The following is a 20,660-nucleotide window of genomic DNA, read 5'->3' as shown; positions in this document are numbered from 1 at the left end:
CCAAGTAGATTAATTTCCTGTATGAACCCAAATTGGTTTCACACATATGTGTATGCTAAAATGATTGGAGACGTCAAGAAAAATAAATTGTTGTCTTGTTCATAGAAGGCAGAAGAGCAGATATTTACAGACTATTTTCAGGAGCTGGCTTGAAAATATATTTTACTGAAAATGCTTTATCTATGCTTAAAGTTGCACTTCAGTATCTGTGTTCTAAGTTGGCCAATGTAAAGCTTAATGAAATTTATAAGCTGTCAGCCTGAACAGAGTATTCTCTTTAAATGAAACATTATTGAAGTCTATCTGCTTCATCTCTGGATCCAGTCCTAACTATGCATCTGTACGAGGGTAAGAAAATCCATAGTACCAGTCAAAAAGCAAATGAGACTATAAAAAAGGGCCAGCCCTCAGTAGTCTTAACCTGATTGCTGGGTGGGGTCTGGGAACGTACACTTGGCAAGTCCACAGACACTGCCTGCTCATGGCAGTCTTCCTCTTTTCTGAAAAACGGCGTTGTTTGAATGCCAGCATTTGGACTTGGTTAGCAAGAACTGGACAGGGAGAGGACCAGAAAGAACAAGAGGAAGCACCAGGACTTTTCCTGCCCTGCCTCCCATAGCACTGCAGACTGCTCACTGCCAGAGACTTGCTCCACCTCACCGCTTTTCCCTCCCACTCACCTACTGAAGGACAGCCTTTCCTTCATCAATTGCTCAGCTCCTATACCTTTGTGTCTCTGACCACCAAATCCTGTTCTTTATAAATGCGCTTGCCTTTTTCAGTGACACAGTAACAGCATCATCTTTATTGCACTTTCCACCCTCCAAACTGTATCTTTTATAAGTTTATTATTAAGACCAGCTCAATTAAACAAATACAGTATTTGGTGTGTTCTCTGCTCACTCTGACTGTATGATGCAAATACCTGTATACATACATTCAGCCAACATGCCCATTTGCTTGCATTTCCTTAGACGGCACTCTTGGCACTTCCTCCTCATGTACATGTCCATCTCACAGTTGCCTCCATTTTTACACTTGTACACTGCATTTTTTGTGATGCTTCTTCTGAAGAACCCTGTACAACACAACAGTGACATAGATCAAAGAAAACTCTCAAAGCAGCAAATAACAAAGACGAAGAACACCTCCATAATGATTTTCTGAATGACACTGGTTCTGCTACACTGCAGGTTTCTTTTGGTGCCTGGGTGATCAAATTCTTGCTGTTTGTGTTGAGAACAGTATCAAAATTGTGTAATTTAATAAATGAGCGTGTTAGATCACATGTCCACATTAGAAATTAGCCCCAAGTAAGGCCCTGCAACTGGTGACCTTGAGAAAATTCAGACCCAAATCTGAAACCTGCCAGGAGCAGTCTGAGCACCTGCTTTAGGAGTGATAGCATACATACTGGTGCAAAAAAAATACCAGCCTGTTAAGTCTCTTGAGGTACAGGATGCACAGGAAGAGAAATGAATAACTGGTTATACTTCCCTGCAGCTCCTGGGAGCTGCAGAAGCTCCACATGCTGGTCTACTTGCCTATTCCAGGTCTAGTAAAGAAGTTGTACCATATCCACCTATTGTACATGAGGCCTCCTCACCTGTTAACAAGATACCTCGATCCCTTTCCCTAAACACTGTCCCCCAATGAACTAAGCACTTACCTGATTTCAACTACTCAAGCACTTGAATTGATATCATCACTGGATTCATGCAAAAGTTGCGCAACAGTTACTGCAAACCAGAATTCATCCCAGAAATCTACAGGGACTTGACTCAATCTGTAGAAATCTACTATTTGTTTTTGCCTAGCACAGCTCTGTGAGAGGAACCATGGAGAAAATGTGCAGTGCTCAAGATATGAATTTTTTTACAGTAAGAGTCGTCACAGAAATATCAGAGTCTTTGCAGCCAATCATGACTTAAATGTTTCCTGAATTTTTAGAGTGACTCACTGTGCCATCACAATCTTTTGAAGTTATCCTTCATATGGCAGACTATCTAGCATCAGCTGCAGAGGGAATTAACTACCTTTGTCATAGCTGGGAAGGCTGATTCTCCTCCTCACCTGAGGGCAGGCTTTTGAGGTAGACTTCTGGGAGCTTCTCCTGATATGTCACTGACTTATAGCGCAATTGAAACTAGAACTCTGCGTAAATTTGCAACAAGGAGAACTATTCACAAAACTTTTGCTTTCTTCTTGCCCCTGGCCAGCACAATAAAGATGCCATTGTTTTCCGGCCTGGTACTTTCATGCAATACCAGAGGCACCGAAAAAGATCCAGTCTCCTACACTTAAATTGCAGGGCAAATTTAGATGTGATTCTGAATTTTTGTGCATTGAAGGATTTGTCTGTGTGTTTTCACAGTCAGTGTGAATGTGAATCCACAGAATGTGTGGAGCTAGGATAATATGCTGCTGAATCTGAGCAAGATAACGTGATATGCTATGATGATTTTGCCATTGTCAGATGACAATTTCCCAGTTTTGGCTCAAGTTTCTATAGCTGTGTCATCTCTTCCAAGTACCAATACGTAGCTTTGAGTAAAACTATTCCGCTCACAAAAAATCTAGTGTTTCTTTAAATCTGCTTTATTTCCTGCTTGAAATAGCTTTCATTCTTGGCTTCTTTTCAGATAAATATATTTGACTGGCATCAGCCTCTTTTGAAATGCAGATTGCTTAGAACCTTCTGCAGCCCTAGGCATTATTTTTATTCATCATTTGCACTGTGTTTAATACATTACCATTTAATGCTCAGGGAAGGAAGAGAAAGGCCTGGATTTAAGCTGTTGCTTCTCAGTGTCAGTTAAAGGCAACTATTTGTTAAATTTAAATCCTGTAATCCTGTGATAAGTATTAATTAGTAGTAAATATTAAAAAGCTCTGTTCAAATATTTATGACATTTTAAGTCCAATTTTTCTCTCACGCTCTCTGCTAGCTTGCTTTCTCTCGAGGGAGCAAAGGAAAAGAGCCTTACTAAATGTTTGCTTAAAAAACCTGAAAGAATGTACGGATCCAAAAATAGGGATGCAAAAAGGTAGAAGTTAATAGGACTCAAATACTTACTCTTAAAAGAAAGTTTTTGGAAAAGCAAAATTATATGGAGTAAGAAAATAAATAGTTTTGGTTGTTGTTTTTTTTTTACAAAAAGTAGTTTTATTCCTATTCTCATTGCAGTTCTATCATGAAGTGACTCTTGAATCATTTTCTTCTCTAATAGACTTCACAACTGATTTTGAAATAAAAATTTTGGTACAAGTAATTTTTTAATACATTGTCTTTACTAATAATTCCAAATAAACTTATGTTGCTTGAAGTATTTTATGCACAATCTCCAATACCAGATGGCTGTTTACAAAAATGTGGAGAAATGGCATCTGTCAGAACAATGAAGGGGAAGCCCTCAAAAGGCTTTTCTGGCACAGTCTAACTTTGGTTTGATCTTACCAAATTACAAAAATCTCACGTTGGCTGGAAATGTTGATTTTGCTTTGTTCTCTCAGCTAGTAATGAATATAATTAATTAAGACTACAGTTGCTCCTGTGTTACCGATCCTAATTTTTCCTAAGGAAATTATAAACACTGAAGGAAGATAGTTGTTAAAAACATAGATGAAAGCTTTGTAAGTATCTCAGTTTGCCATCCTGGTGTCTAATTGTTCTGAGAATCTCAGTCTAAAAGATTTGAAGTTCACAGTTGCTAACGAAGCACTACTCCACTCTGTCAGACTACCAGCACATGCTGTGGCACCTCCCTCCACCCATGCCCACATGGTGGGTGTGAATCTGAGGAGAAGATTAAAGTAGCACTTCACGTCACAGGAAGTATGCTCGGTCTGATATAAGAATCATTAAGCATCATCAGCAATGCTTTGAAGAGTGCCAAAACTGGTGTCGTTCTATGTAAGGGGAATTCACAACCAGCTTTTCTCTCAGCAAACATGCTCTGTAGATTCAATGAACAAATACAATACTGCATCAAACTTGTTCTGCAGCATCTCAAAATGGCCTTCAAAGCCCATTACCGCTATGCAGATTAAGCTGTTCCTAGTGTTTATTATCTTATTATGAAGTGGCTTAGTGTATATTTTCAAAGATGTGTAATTATAAACTATTGGCTGTTTTAAAAATGTCTTTAGGAGCTTTGATGTCTGCCTGCAAAGATTATCAGGGGATTGGCCTCTAGAGGAGCAGGCTTTAAAGCACAGTACAATGGTCCTTATAATGAAATGTTGCCCGTGGACTGTCTTATCCTTTATGGATCACAATTGTGATGCTAGTATTATTGTAGAGCAAGGTAGTATCTTCAAAACTGATGTGCTAGACGTGAGAGAAACCTCAAGAAATCCTCTTATTTAATTTAATTTCTATTTTTATATACTAGAGGCAACTATCCTATGAGAGCAAATGTTTTATCTGCTTTTATATAATATGTAAAATATTAAATAGTTAATAAATATTTCTTAAAGGATGTTCACGTACTGCAAAAAAATAAGATAGAAATGTATAATTCAATCCATATCTTCAGATTGCTATTCTCATGAGGGATGGTAAATAAGATCTTAATATTGCTCTACTCAAGAAAGAAAAATGGGGAGTGTTGCTGAATGCACTATCCAATAAAGTAATAATGGTAAAAAAAATTCACATATTCATCACAGAGAACTGACTCCCATATAAATATTTGCTAAGTGTCCAACTTTGAATCAGAATTTCTACAGCATCATTGGAGCAGGGTCACTGCAGGGTATGCACCTGGCCTGCAGAAAGAGGTCTGTGTATTATTCAGGACACTCAGTGAGCATGAATTAACAGTCTTGTTACTGAAAAGAAGAGTTAATGCCATGCTCAGATATGAGATGTGTGAAGTAATCCTACTACACTGATAAGAGTACAACTGTCTTACCGAGCCCAGTTTTGGTCAATGTGTCTTGAGGTAATAGATAGCAATGTGAAAAATTCCACAGAGAGAGAAGAATGATCAGAGGTCTAGAAAAGGCTATATCCTCTTGTAAAAGAGAATTACTGCCCTCAGCACATCTTTTTCCTGAATCAGCTGTTATTTTAATGGCCTCTCAAGTTTATTGTAGAAATTGAATGCATCGTCTTTAAATAATTCAAGTTTTACTATGTTTGATCAAGGGTACTATTCCTCATAATTGATGTTGCAATCATGAAATAGAGAGAAAACATAAAATAAATTATCCCAATAAAGTAGTATAATTATAATTATGCAGAATGATTCAAACTGAATCAGTAGAGAGATGAACACATATTACCTGTGTATTTACCTGATGGCTTTAACAAACTCCCAGAGATGTTTTTTAAACACTCTGGAGTTTGCAATTATAAATCTTTGAAAAATAGAGTAAGTCATTTCATAACTGAAATAATAAACAGTGGGAACAGCTAGCTAACAAAATAAATGTTGACTTAGAATCTTCACATTAAAACTGAATATAAATCTTGTTTATAAAGACAGCATTAGTAAAAGCTATTTATTTTATTTTTACTTTGAGCATACTCGCGCAGGCAGCTGAAAGAAACCAATCTCCTATTTATTGAAATTATTCAGATAAACTATATGACCTTTAATTGCATTTACGTTTACAGTAAGGTAAGTGAGGTCTGTTTTGCCCTCAGAAATGAATCTGTAAGAGGTAAAGCAAAACCTAAAAGTACTTCAAAGTCCACCCTCGATGACAGTGAGCTCCACATTAAGATTAGTATCCATGTTCATACTGCAGCCTTTATCCATGGAACAGAAACCTTAATTAAACATTTATTCACAAAATAGGATGAAAAACTGAGGGATTTTTCATCCTACCTTGCACCTTGGCCTCATCACAGAGTGACCATCTTAAGGTACAATAGTTGTTCCACTAGTATATCTTTTTTGTTTCCTCTGCTGAAATATCTGGCAATAATGTCTTCAATAAAGGCAATGATTTTCTATAGCGCCTTTATCCTGACAGATTTGTGAATACTGTTCCCCTAGGAAGTAAGATATCTAGGCTGCAATTGCAACTGGAAAAAACTGTCTTTCTAGGGATAGAGGCTGTTTCTAGAAACACACCTGGAATTAGAAAGGTTCATTCATTTCACAAGCCTAGAGACACACTGCTTCCACATTAGGACCTGAAGGAAGAGGGTTCTTTGGGAACACTTTGGAAATGGGGGCTGACAGCTTTCACTTCCTTTCAATGTACACTACATATGGACTGAAGTCACAGATGATTTCTATGGCAGCCTAGCCCAGAGAGAGATCCTAAGGGGTGGCCATAAGTTTGGCTCTTTCCATAGGAGCAGGCTGGGTTCAATAGCCACTGAGACAGCAAAACCAGGCTGCCAGGCACTGCATGGAAGCTGGTCTTAAGCTTAAGGAAACCTGATGATGGCTCAAGACCATCTGATGACCAACTGTGCTCTATATTCATAGGAAAATGGATTCATAGGTAGAAGACATTGACAATTTGTCTTGGGGTAAATCCAGAATAATATATATCAAATCTAAATTTAATTTTCTACAATACTTAATACAAAAAATGTAAAGAAAAAAGTGAAAAGCTGATACTGCTACACTTAACAGTCAAGTAGTATTCTGTAACTGATTTCATCTTACCTTTGCATCCTTCACAAGTGAGAGCATTGTAGTGGTACCCAGAGGCTTTGTCACCACAGACCACACAGAGCTCTTCTCCTTTCATTCTTCCCGTGGAGTGGCCCAGTCTAGGCTTTTTGGCTGCAGGGATATCCATTATCTCTGTCTCTCTTGTGAAAAAGGTCTCTGAGGGTATTCTCCTGAGCTCGTACATCCCAGGGGAATACCATTCCTCGTGCTGTGAAGGGTAGAAGCCCAGGTTGGAGTAATAAGGTGGTGATGAAATCTGAGGCTGAACTTGGGGAAATGGCACACTGTTGTACTGTGTGTAAGGTGAAACATCTGCTTCTTGCACTGGAGAACTCATTGGTTCTGAAAGGATACCTGGAAAATAATAAACAAACAAAGAAGAAATCCAAAACACAAATTATTACTACTGTGAAAAGACAATTGTCAGAAAAGTTTCCACTTCCTCAGAAATCCATCTCAAAAACAATATGGCATAGTCACAAAGACTGCATGGTCTGTGCATGTATTTTGCAAGGTGTTTTCAAATCAGCCACTCTCAGATACTCCTTTATCAGTGGTGGATTGTCACACACTGCCATTCACATTAAAAAAAATTGAAAGATACCACGTAGCTAGTAATATAAACGTTCAATTCATGAGAAAGAGTAATCATACCACAAATAAATTAGTAACCTGAATTAAGATTTGCAGTAGAATAAAAGAAATCCAAGTAAATTAAAAAATCCTATGGTATTGATGAAAGCTAGATCAAGACACAAAACATCGTGTTAATTTCTATATACTTCTGAATGAATACAGTGTGATGGGAAAGCTACAATGGGGAAAGACAAGAGAGAGACTTGATTATGTGGCTAAGTACGTGAAATAAATTTTCAGGAAAAGTCTGAAAGGGGGTAGTGAGGCTGCAAGGAAGAAGTAGGGAAGATATTCCTGATGTAAGTGGAAAAATGGGACTTTCCCAGCAGCCAGCCTCCATTGGTCACCAAGTCAGCCCCTGCAGCCCAGTCCCCAATCTCTACAAGCCTATGGGACTTCGAGCATTGGCCCACTAGGAACACCTCCCTAGCCTGCACTGTTCACCTTTGAGCCAACAACAAACTTGGTAATGGTGAATGAGATATGACAAAGAATTGCATCATTTCCTGTAAAAGTAGTTTGTAAAGTTGGTATCAGCAAAGTACCTGGAGGCTACCTTACTTAGTTCATTGAATTGCAGGTTCACATGCTGCTTGTCTTATTCAAAATACCAACAATTTAGATCTCATTTTTGCAGTAACACAAGTGGAATTACATCTAACAGTCCTTAGATGATATCAGTAAAAGAAAGCCCATGTCAACCAGATGAAAAGGCTAATTAAAAAGTTATTCCCAAACTATTCTATATTTTTTGTTGGAAAGTCACGTCTTGCTATTTTATGAAAATACTGACACTGCTCCTCCATTAATTCCAAGAAGATAATTCAATAAAAATAATGTATGTCACTGGAGAGATGCCTAGTCCCACTCTTATCGAAATCAACAGCAGAATTTACAAGGAAATCATAGATAAAAGTTTGTTGGTGACCATTACTTAACTGTGCTTCTAAAGCACTCAAAAAAAGCTTTTTCTGACAAAATCAATTCCTGGAAAGTTTCCTTCACTTCTGAGGAATCAGAAACAATGAAGAAATGCTAGTAGCAAAGAAGGAGCATTCTTTAATGACAGCTAGGAAGAAAAATCTGTAGCAGGGGATTTTTCCCTCTCCTTTGTCTCTCTGTGGTTAGTGACAGAAACTAACCTTTGCTTTTTGACTACTTCTTCGCTTTCAAGGTCCCATGCTTGCTGTGCAGCTCTCTGCCCCTCCTACTTCACCGTGCTGCAAAAGTGATACAGCTGGCTTGGATTTGGCTGAATGCTGTATTGTCCACAGCACATCTTTGCCAATAGCAAATGTAGAGGTTCAAGTTCAAGAATAAACAGAAAGACACAAGTCTGGAAAAATAAGACACAAGCCTAAAAGAGAGTGATGGCGCTATTTATTTTTAGCAGTTAGTTTTGTTATTGTTGCATTTTGTTCTTCCAGAAGATGCCAAGACCCACATACTACAATAGTATGTAGCAGAGGGTACTCCCCAAGCCTGTGTTTATGCCCTTCAAACAAATAACATGGACATCTGGACTCTTGAGAGAAAGCATTGGCATCTTCTATAGAAGAGCCTGAAGATGAAGTCAGAGCTTTGTCAGTCTAAACTTAACTGACACTCCAGTGATACCTATCAGCTGCAGTTGTGACAGAAGTCATGGAAGGTGAAAACAGCAATGATATAATGCTGAGCTTTGCTGTTCAGAATGAAATTCAAATGCAAGGAAAGGCCTACAACTATAGGTTTAATGAGTAGGTGGTCTTTCTTTAATTTTATTTCCAGTTTGTTGGGAATGCTGCCCTTTGAGATTGTTCAAAATACTTTATGCACAAAAGCAGTGTTAATTTAATGACAAGACACACAATCATTATACAAATCATTCAGTCTCTTTGGAAAGGAATCTGTTCACCATGGAAACCTAAGCTATTGCTTGCTAGTTAGGAATTAATTTGTTGACTAAGTTCCCTAAAGGAAAGAGGAAGATCCCAAAATGAAAACAAAGAAACTGTTGATTTTTATCTTTATGCCATCCACCGGAAATTCCACAAAAGCTTTTTATCAGTCTCTTGAACTGTTGGAAAGCAACATTCCTTCTACAGCAGAAAATCATCTCTGGACTCATTAAAAACTCAGGGCTGCAAAAGAACTGCAGCATATGCAGAGACAACATTGAGCGTTTATTTAAAGTAGCGTTTGCATTACAGATGTGTACAGAAATCTCCGTAATTATTAATTATATTCTACTAGTGAAAGACACAAAAACCATCAACCTATAAGGTAAAATACAAAAGAGAGATGAAGACTTTCAGCTAAATCTTATCATTGGTTAGATTAGTGGAAAGAAAAAGGGAGAACAGGGTAAAGAGAGACACAATCTTGTTTTCTGTAAAGCTAGTTTGCAGTTAAAACTCTGGAAGTATGCAGATGGCTCACTGATGGAGACCAAAGTGATTTTTAAGGATATTTAGTTACAGTGTAGGCTTTCCTGCTTCAGCTTAAGGCTTTATTAATTTGAACTGATTTGTCTAGTTTGAAGAGCTTTGGTGAGAACTTCTGTTTCATCCTTAGAAATTAGCAGATCAACAACTGCTGTTGAATGATTATTATTCCACAAAATAATCAATAAGGCTTGAATTAAACACTGCAAGACAAGCATTAGCTATTTAACATTTTTCCTAAAAATATTTGTTTAAAATTGTAGAGGTCTTCCATAAACACAATTTAAAAATGAAACTCTCATTCTTGAGTTGAAATGTCCTTTTATTCTGAAATATTTTCTTTAAAAATGAGAAGGCTGAAACAGAAATCAACTGCTTTGAAGTTACCACGATGAAGAATTTCTTTGGCCTGATCCAAAACATGTGGTCCGAGCAGTGTTCCTCAGCCAGCGGTGTGCACAGAGCTTTTCACAAAGGCTGCAGGGATTCTGCTCTCAGAAGCATACAGTGCGCTGCTCTGTCTTGCATGACCTTTTAAAATCACAGCAACTTTGAGAATTATGCTTTGCAAAGTATATGCGAGTCTAAAACACGTAGTTTTCTTATCGCAAAAAAAAGTACCCTAATCTTATCTTGCTAACCAGAATGCACATATGCTTTTATCAAGACATTAGAAGAAATAAGTCTGCAATGAGCTGGTCTCGTGCTACTGTGAAGCATGAGCCAGCCACTGAAATCATTGGAATTGAGTAGTAAAAAGCAGTGAAGTCAGAAATGGACTCGCTGGAATATAGTCATTTTTTTTATTTGCTTAGTCTTAGCTATTTTGAAACAACTGTTTTTCCTTCTGAAATACTACTTTTTACAATTTTAAAAATGATTTAAATGCACATAAATGTGGATCACTTACAGTTGTTGACCTTTTAGGTTATCTTTTGCAAATAAGTGACTTTCAATGAAAATATTTTACAGAAACCAGGAAAGCTTACAACGTGACATATTTATATGGATGCAATCAGAGTTTTGCAAATATTTTTCCACAACACTGCTTGCAACTGAAACACATGGGAGAGTTTTGAGTTCGTTTCTTCAAACTCTACACTGAGTATTTTGCATACAAATTAAAACATTTTTAATGTAGGTTTAAGCACTTGCTGAATTGAAAAGGAATTTCCCTTGAAGGAACTAAAGAAAGTGTTTTCAGTTAGTAGCTTTAAATTGAGATTCAAGACTCAAGAATAACACTGGTTGATTAAGAATATTACAGAAATTACAGTGATATCACATTTTAAGGTAAAATGTTATTATTCCATTAATACAAAGCTAATAAAGGGTCAAAAATATAAGAAGGTTTCCAGTATGAACTTTTGGCAGTCTTGAAGATATTCACAGTGGAACTTAAAGAAATCAGCACAAACTTCAGGATTAAGTAATTGGAAACCTTAGAACAGCCATTAATGAAATCCTGACGCGATTCCAAACAAATTCTTTTCAGAACATTAAAGATCTCTTGAGTTAAACAACCTTATAGCACCCTACGGTTTCAGTGAAGAACACAAGTTCAGATCACAAACACAACTAAACAAGAGCATAGAGATGTCCTACCTCAGCCAGTCTTCAGTCAGACCATATCTTGATGCAAAATACTGTCCTTACGTTACCCAGTCCTTCTTTCCCTCTTTCTCTGCTTTTCTCTTCCCTTGAAGTTTTTGCTTTGTCTAGATCCCGTTGCCTTCTTTACAGTGAGAACTTTCTTTAAGACTCACAAAGGAGTGACACAGGCCAGAGGTTATATCGTTTACTGATTAACTTCATTACAGAGAAACTTGTTAGTAAATGCCTAGAACAACAGCAACGCTAGCATCCACTAGTAATTTACCTGGATAAAATCTGGTTTCCATGTGAGGAGGTGCCTCCAAAAAGCTTAGATATTGTAATTTTCTGTAACTATAACAGTTTACTCATGGCAAAACGTTCATCAGTAAAGATTTAACAACTTCAGATGATTCTGAGCAATAGATTAACCACTTCAGTAGCCTGTTTTAGTTGACTGGATTAACAGGTGCTTTTTAAGCCCAGAAATGCTTGTATTCTCCAAAACAAGCCAGAGTGCTTAGGCCTTGCTGGACACATCTATATGATGACATAGAAGAGTCCCAGGAAGATGCCCTTGACCCAAGGCCAGTTGCCAATTCTTCTCTATGTTGGTTAGGGGTAAAGCTAACTCTCCAAAGAACAGGTAGGATGCAGCTGAATTTGTAGTCCATGTTGCTGACCTTACTCTTCTGGGCCCACGCAGCCTTCCTGTGGCTCTCAGGTATTATCACTTAATAGGTGTCACTTCAGCTCAAATCATCTGTAATATCATGAGGGTTCTGTTGTGTGCCACCATAGTGTATTGGGTCTGCTTGAAGCCAGGAGAGTATATTGTATGCCATCATTTGAAAGCAGCAAAGTTGTGAAGATGTGCAAAACCTACTGAGATAGAGTCTTAGAGAACAGTGTAGGGCAAAGCCAGCCAAACCTACAGCAGTCTTGTCCAAGCAGCTTTCCTGCTAGGTTCCTGTGTAATTTCACGAAACAGCCAGATTTCCAGGCTAAGATGCACAGGAGGAAGCAGTATACATGCATTTTGGTTTTGCTTTGCTCTGTGGTGCGATCTTCACTCTCAGTCCTGTTCAGTTGCATACTTTTCCTTTAATTTCTTGTTTTTTTTTTTTCCTCAGATCCCACTCGGTTTGCTTTAGCTTTCCTCATAATAATTATTAAGCATACACGATTTTCTGTTTTAATTTGTGTTGCTTTGTTTCCTTTTGGTCTAGGGGTCTGTTACAGGCCTAATTATCTTCTCTACAAGGATGAAGCCAGATGTTTCATCCCTGACCAGGTGTGCTGAGGACAAACAGTTATTTAACAAATCTTATGATCTGGAAGGTGTTTAATCAGTTTTGACACTTTATCCTACTACCGTTAAAAAGAAAAAAAAAAAAAAAGAGGGGAAAAGTGAAAAAAAAAGAAAAAAGAAAAAAGAAAAGAGAAAAAAAGAAAAAGAAAAAAGGAGAAAAAAGAAGATGGGCATAACAAAAAAAAAAATTATCTAAAATTGAATGAGCCTCTTTAGTTTATATTAGGTACTGTTCTATGCATAAAATACTTTCCAATGGCATTTTCATTGTTTTGTCAAATGCAGATTTAAAAAACATTTTTTCACCTTACAGTACTCTTCTCCAATAGGGGTATGCAAAATTAGGAAAACATTTCTTGCCTTGTTATGTTTTGATACTACATTACAAGAAATTTTAAAAATCAATATATGTGACCAATTTATGTGTCAGCTGTATTCTCACACTTGACATCTTGCATATGAATGACCTCTGTGTAAGGTGTGCTGACAGAAAATAGAATAGGGCTATTGTGATAAAGTCTGCTGCCTATGATTTGTCACATTCTCTAAGTTCAGGTTGAGAAGTTGGGCCAGTCTTCACACAGCTGGCCCTAATTGACTCAGAGGGACTTGTGAAATAAGAACAGTTTATCTGAGGAAGAGAACCATCTTAGAAGGACAAGTGCCATGCAAGCTCAGGCACCCCAGGGATTTCTTGTCATTAGGAGTCCCTTTCCCTCACTGTGAAAAGCAGAGCTGCAAGGAAGAAAAAGTTAATCTTACAATGCAGGTGCTATATAGAGTGCATTTTATGTAGCTGGTTTTGGCCACTTATTCAAATAGATGTTTTCTCTAAAGAGATCTACAAAGTTTCTAAATCACAGTGAGTAGTGAGGTAGGAAAATAGAAGCAGGTTTGTCAGAAGATGGAAGAGAGAGGTACCCACTTTTGCTGTGGTCAAAGAGCTTCCTGCTTTCTCTTTCCTGTTTTGAGTCCTCTTTCCAGAGGTTCATAATGACAGAAATGAAATATCTCTTAAAGCCAACTCTGAAGACATGAAGAGACAATTTACCATAGGCATACTCTGTTAAAATAGCAATGTACAATTTTCAACTCCTGAAAGGCAGAAAACCCTTTTTTCCTTTATGATGTTCTGAAATCTACTGTGACTATAAGTGTCGAGGGTAGAAAGGGGCAGCGCCCTTGGAATTACCATGGTGATGAGGCTCACAGCACCAGCAAGCCAGGATTTACAGCCTCACTTCTGAAAGACCTGGACCCAGTGCTGATGTTCAGAGAGGCACTTAGTTGTGAAGATCTACAAACACTCATTTGTAAGTTTCAGTGAAGCATAATAAGAAGAAAATACACTTTCAAGGATTCCTTTTTCCAGACTGTGAGTGCATATCTTTGAAAAATGAGGCTATTTATAAAGGCTGATGTTTATAAGTCAGCAGTTTCTCATTTATATTACATCAAAGCTGTAATGTGTGAGAACTCCTTTAAGAAATGTATATTCTAAAGATGTCATTTAAGAGAAAAATTTGCTTCCTATTTCCTTGGGTACACAAGTCTCTACTTGCCAAAACAGAATGCCAGATGCAAGTAGCTTACAAATACAAAACTCAGAGACGAAGCAAATTGCTACAAGAGTCTTGAATAGATAGATCCGTATCTTCACAATGAGTAACTTGTTGCATGGAATTGGCTGCATATTATTTCTAATTTTGGGGGGCTCTAAGAGCAGAAGACATCAAACTTAGGAATAACTCAGTACTGAGACTTAGTCGAGTGACAACGCACGAAATAGGACCAAGTGATCATAAAGAGCTGGAAGTCAGCTTAGGTGAAACAACAGGAATGCTAAGTCTCTTTTTTAATGGGACCCATAATTGAGCCCCATAAAATAGATTATTTCTTTCTGTTACTGAAATGCCAGTTTGAATTAAATCTCCTTAGCCCTAAGCTCTATATCTATATCTATAATGGGAGACACAATTCCAAGACCTGAAGTTTTCTGAATGTGATTTCAGTGTGGAGGAAAAGTCTTTAACATACTTTCTTGTGTTTTGAAGCTACCTGATCCTCTTGAAAAATAACTAGCAAAAAAGTAATTGTTAGAGGAAAAATGAGGAAAAAAAATCTGAAGTAGCACAAATTGTCAGGAGATTTAAAGGAATGAATGAATATAAAATTGAGTGTCCAGAATTTGGATGTCATCCTCTTCTTTAAGTATTATGGCCTGAAGTGTTTGAATAATTTTACATATACTTTTTTTTAAACTATTGGCAAAACATTTCATCCGCTAAAGTATTTCTTCCATTAAAAAAAAAGTAACAAAAACAAAACAAAAAACCACAAAACCACCAAATCTAGGGAAAGGAAAATAGCACAATAACACACAGTAGTGAAATGTTTGTGTTTATCTTTAGCGATAGTACTTTGGACTAGTTGTATGGGGTTGTGTTGCTGGCGGTGGCCTGATTCATGGAGATGCTCCCAGATTCTATGTGCTCTATGAGCAGGAGTGGCTCCATGTCCCTCTGTGCCCAAAATGCTATTCTTGTTTCAGATAGAAGAAACCAAAATGATTGCAGTGTTTTCCACCACTCAAAAAGACAAAATTTTGGTCTTATTTGGAAAGGAAATTTCTGAAGTTCTGTAGCTTTCTATAGGATCAGTATTATGTGTGAAGCTATGAATGTATCATGACTCTCAACAAAAGTCCTCTATGCTGCCAAAAGGAAGGATTAAAATTGTCTTATTCTCTCTCTATTTAGTTTTTTTTTTTTCCCCTGAGCAGAAGACAGCTTCCCCAAGGCCATAAGATACTGACCAAAAATTCTTCATTCATTAACAAGACTGTGTTTATCCTTGGAAAAAAAAATACTGGAAGAGGAACAAGGATGGATTTTTGCAAGCTGCATTATACATTGCTTTTGCATCAACATTATTAGCATAAGTTTTTAATGGTCACAGTTTTAATTTAAATGCAATTACTATCATAAAAACATATATTATGGCAATGCAAATAAATGGCAGTTTTTATTTGAAGCTAACTGAAAATATGTTTGCTTAGCCTGGTTCAAATAACCCACATGAAGATAACATCCAGCCTACATATGCAGGTCTGCCTTTCCCCCCCCCCCCCCCCCCCGCCTTTCAGGTATTAGAAGTGTTATAATAGATAATAGTATAGAAGTGCTGCTGTTAGCATTGATGGCAGAATGCAGAATTAAATGACAAAACACTACAGACTCATTATTTGTTCTTCTTTCCATAGGGACTGATGATTCAAGTACGTGGGCACATGTCCACCACATATCCTTGGCTTTGACTTGTTTTCAGTGCATTTTTTTCTAGGTCTCTAAGCAAAGTTAAAATACCAAACTATCCTTAATTCATTGACTTACCAAATAAATGAGGACCTTCAGCTAGAGAAAATCCATCTGCAGCAGCTAGCTGGGAATGTCCTATTAAATTCATTTCAGATCCCATTTATTCTTCAGTTCAGGAGGAATATAATTAAGAAACAGTTTGAAAGGAGATCCTGAAAGATATAAACCAAGAAGAATATTTAAAACAAAGTAATTCATTTTTGTGTACCTGTTGCAAGGCAGGATCGAGGAGGTTGTTTCAGTATTTACTGTAACAAACCTTGGATTGAAGTTACAGTATCTAGTTCAGCCTTCAAATAAAATGCTGCATCTAGTTTGTTTGTTTTTTCCTTGCTGTGCTGTATCTTATTTGCCATCCTTCTGCTGTTCGCTTAAAACCAGTTTATGCTCAGCTTTATTCAAATATTCACAAATTGAAGCACTGAGCTGACCTGCTGAGGGCAATGCTGCCCATACCCTCTCCCAGGGAATGGTAGTTGTTTCCATTATTTTTTTTCATCACTCTTTCATCGTTTCTTTGTTTTCACTTACTGAGAAACCGCAAGCTTATGGTTTAAGTCAGAAGACCCCAAGTCAGGAAACTTGATTTTAATTTCAAGTGACTGGTTCTTTATCTTGCCCTCAGTAATTACTGCCTAAAGAAAACAAATGGTGGCAAAAACAGAAAGCAAATCCTTGCTCTAAAAACCAGGCTAGCTCACCTGCTCCCTCAAGCAGCCATACAACTTTCTCGCCTGGGGAGGTTGAGAGATGCTTATGCCTGGTCACTGGCAGACTTTCCTAGTCATTAAACACAGCTGCCACCTCCTGAGGTTGCCAGTAGCACTGAACCCAGAAAAATAGCAGGGTTTTCTCCTTTCCACTCCAACCACTAGGCTGTTAGGAGGTGAGAGGCCTACCAGTGCCTCTTGCTCAGGTCGGGGCTACGGTGATAGCATCACCACAGTCAGCGGGAAAGCATGCCAAGAGTCTCCTGTGCCCAAGTCTGGCCAGTTTGGGTGGAGCAAGAATGGGGTTGTGCTCATTCATGTGTGGGATGGAACAGCTCAAGGTTACATGTGGGGCAGGACTGTCAGCAGCCGGAGAACACACTCAGGACGTCTCATAGGCTCAATGCAGACACCAAAAAGATTCTATCTTAATTCTTTCTTTGATTTCATTCCCATGGGACTGTTCCTGAATCTGTGTTTCCACTCACTGAAGCTGCTTGAGAGTTAGAGCCTGGCCTGCTACGCATTGAGGGCTCAGCATACTTCTCAAGCAGCAGTGAAGTCATCTGACAAAAACGTGAGTGCAGCAGGAGGCCTCAGAGCCCCACAGACTGGGAAGGAGCTTGTGAGACCAGCAAGCACGCTGTGTAATTATACTCAGATTTGTCCATAAGGATTCATTAAGTTCTTTCTTAACATAAACAGAGGCTCTCTAATTAGACCGATGCATCTTAAATGTCTGCCCACAGATAATTTAAACAGTTTACTCAGAAATGTCAAAAGCTACTTGTGTCACAGACCAGATTGGGGTCCTGCAGCAAATAACATGTAAACACTCAGTCTCAAATCTAGCACAGAAGCAGTTTTGCAGCAGCAAAAAACTCCACGTATCTTGGAATGGGGCTTAGCAACCAGCCTAACCATCCCAGCAGGTTCACATCCTCTTCCAGCCACTTCACTACCTTGTGTGTCACGTTTACTGGGGAAGGTTTCCATTGCCAAAACCCCTCAAGAAAAGGGGCTGTCCACTGAGGTTGCTAAGGGAAGTCAGCAGCAATACAGTAATTTTCTCATGAACTTCCCATGACAGGCTGTAGGGGGGGGCTCCTTTTACATCCCCGTACTAAGGGTCCTGCAATTGGAGAGGAGAGCAGCAAAGTCAGGACTGGAAAATTATAATAATGCAAAAAATGGAAAGCCATGGAGAAATGCCAAAATGAGGCCTTTTCGGAGGAATTCTGAAGTTTTCTATGAATTTTCTTGCTAAAGAATAGGACATCTTCACCTTGCCTACACATGCAAGCCCATCAGTAGTTTTCTTACTGCCCACAGGAGTGCAACCCATGCAGTTTAGGGGTCTGTGCTGGGTCCGGTCTTGTTCAACATCTTCATCAATGACCTTGATGAGGGGATAGTGGCCACCCTCAGCAAGTTTGCTGATGATACGAAGTTGGGAGGATTGGCTGACACGCCTGAAGGCTGTGCTGCCATTCAGCGAGACCTGGACAGGCTGGAGAGCTGGGCAGTAAGAAACCGGATGAGGTTCAACAAAAGCAAGTGTAGGGTCTTACACCTAGGGAGGAATAATTGCATGCACCAATACAGGCTGGGGATGAGCTGCTGGAGAGGAGCTCTGCAGAGAGGGACCTGGGTGTCCTGGTGGACGACAGGTTGGCTGTGAGCCAGCAGTGTGCCCTCGTGGCCAAAAAGGCCAATGGCATTCTGGGGTACATTAAAAAGAGAGTGTCCAGCAGGTCGAGGGAGGTGATCCTCCCCCTCTACTCTGCCCTGGTAAGGCCTCATCTGGAGTACTGTGTCCAGTTCTGGGCTCCCCAGTACAAAAAAGACAGGGATCTCTTGGAAAGAGTCCAGCGGAGGGCCACAAAGATGATGAAGGGTCTGGAGCATCTCCCCTATGAAGAAAGGCTAAGTGAACTGGGTCTGTTTAGCCTTGAGAAAAGAAGACTGAGAGGGGACCTGATCCAGGTTTATAAATATCTGAGGTGTGGCAGCCATAGCGGTGAGGCCAGTCTCTTTTCAGTGGTACGTGGAGACAGGACGAGGGGAAACAGACATAAGCTGCAGCATAGGAAGTTTCACACGAATGTGCGTAAGAACTTCTTCACGGTGAGGGTGACGGAGCACTGGAACAGGCTGCCCAGGGAGGTTGTGGAGTCTCCTTCTCTGGAGATATTCAAGTCTTGCCTGGACGCCTACCTGTGCGACCTGGTGTAGGGAACCTGCTTTGGCAGGGGGGTTGGTCTCGATGATCTCTAGAGGTCCCTTCCAACCCCTACAATTCTACGATTCTGTGATTCTGTGAGTTCCATGCAAGATTCTCTCTCACCCTGCAACCAAACTTGAAGATTATGTTCTGTTATTACTGTTAAGCCTCATGTTTCCTCAGCAAATCTAGCTAACACTACATAGCTGACAGCAGCATTGGTATTGAGAATTCCTATATATTCATACAGAGTGTAGTACCTCATGTTCTTAGAGGATTTCGGGTGTTATATCAGGACATTTTAAAGACAGATCCCCGTGGCATTATTTACTGAGTATTTTGGTATACAGTTAAAATTTTCATGTATAGTTCCTTAGCTTGTATGTTATTTATCCTGTATCTGTCTAGTCTGTGCTGCATATAAGGTAAGAAAGTTGCATGTTAAACTCTAATGATATTTGCATTTTTACAGTCTCTCTGAACTGTTCCTTTGAGGCTATCCACTTATTCTTTTCTTAACATATCATTAAATAACATCACTCAAGACAGAGTTCCTAGGCTCTGTTATTCTTTACACACACACATACGCAAATGATGCCATTAACAGTGCTTTGTTCATTGTGATAAATCTGTGGCATATTTGGTACAACTTCTCTGTATGCTCAGACATTACGAGTTTTGTAACTCCACCCCTCCTCCCACATTAATTTTGATCTAGAGAGATTCAATTCCAGTCAAATATTCATAAAGATTTTAGAGTTCCCATTTTTTTAATATATGTAAGTGCATATCTATCTACCTATCTATAATTTCCTTTAATATATTCAGCTGATGTAGACCATTTACTGGATTTCATGAAAGAAATTGATCATATCTTACTAGGATTTTTGTCATATATAAGGCATGATCACCACTGAAAAGGCTAGAAATATATTTTTCCATTACATGTAGCTTTGCTATTGTAAATTTTCCTGAATGCCAAACTCTTCATTAAATACTGATTTATATTTTCCTTTAGAATGCTCATAACTACAACCTGCTGTGAACCTGTTAGATTTACCCAATTAATTTAATCAATAATTCAAAAGCAGCAGCTAATGATCTTCAGCTTTCAGTTTTACATCACTTACACAATATGGGATATTTAAACACCACTTCTTCCACACTTCTTTCAGTTCTAGGAAATAGTACAGGTAGGTCAGCATAAGTCAATGTCACAAAGCACCACAGACCCAGAGGCAGTCTTCTCTGCTTTCAAATAGCTGTTACCATAACTTACACCATGTCATTAGCCACTTCTCAGCTTAATCCTCTGGTCTCAGCTTGCTCCAACTCTCATGGAGCAACTTCAGAAGCATTGTACTGACAGGCAATATAGTGCCACTCAGCAGGCATATGAAGGTACATTACTTGCTGGTGACATGGCTGGGAGACATACAGAGCCATCTGCACCACCTGTGCACAGAACCTCTCGACAGAATTTTTGTTTTCCTAAGATAAGACGTTTATTTGTTTTGGTGACATAAAACTATGTCATCACAGATTCTAGAGGCACTTCATCTCTATGAAGGGGGATCAGCAACCACTCTCTTAACTCAGATTTCTTTATCAATCCAAACCCTCAACTATCTTACCATACTTAACCAATGTTCCATCGTGATGTGTAACAAAAAAATCATCAGATGAGGGAAAAGCTGAAATAAGGGCAATAAGTGCATAGGAAATCAATACTGTTCTCCAA

General features: G+C 38.7%; 1 protein-coding gene and 1 long non-coding RNA gene across 44 annotated transcripts in view; one reads left to right on the top strand and one right to left on the bottom strand.

Annotated features, from left to right (window-relative positions):
* Window positions 1-20,660, top strand: part of LOC146545285 (uncharacterized) — an 86,522-nt gene that overhangs the window by 8,599 nt on the left and 57,263 nt on the right. The gene's annotated exons all lie outside the window — the stretch shown is intronic.
* NR1H4 (nuclear receptor subfamily 1 group H member 4) overlaps window positions 1-20,660 on the bottom strand; it is a 40,799-nt gene that overhangs the window by 17,820 nt on the left and 2,319 nt on the right. The window contains exons 1-5 of one of the 6 annotated variants that reach the window (XM_010709473.4): window positions 11,309-11,461; window positions 10,091-10,234; window positions 8,420-8,497; window positions 6,633-6,995; window positions 926-1,078 (exon numbers count right to left, since the gene is read on the bottom strand). In XM_010709473.4, coding sequence (XP_010707775.2) covers window positions 926-1,078; window positions 6,633-6,978 — 499 coding nt within the window. In that variant the 5' untranslated portion in view covers window positions 6,979-6,995; window positions 8,420-8,497; window positions 10,091-10,234; window positions 11,309-11,461. Of the gene's footprint in view, window positions 1-925; window positions 1,079-6,632; window positions 6,996-8,419; window positions 8,498-10,090; window positions 10,235-11,308; window positions 11,464-16,000; window positions 16,138-20,660 lie in introns of those variants that run through there. The other 5 variants (XM_010709468.4, XM_010709487.4, XM_010709449.4 and 2 more) reach the window with 5 other exon arrangements.

Source organism: Meleagris gallopavo, chromosome 1 (genome assembly GCF_905368555.1).
Source record: "Meleagris gallopavo chromosome 1, MGAL_WU_HG_1.1, whole genome shotgun sequence".
Lineage (NCBI taxonomy): Eukaryota > Metazoa > Chordata > Aves > Galliformes > Phasianidae > Meleagris > Meleagris gallopavo.
Note: the sequence above shows the minus strand (reverse complement) of the source record. Positions and strands in the feature narration are given on the sequence as shown.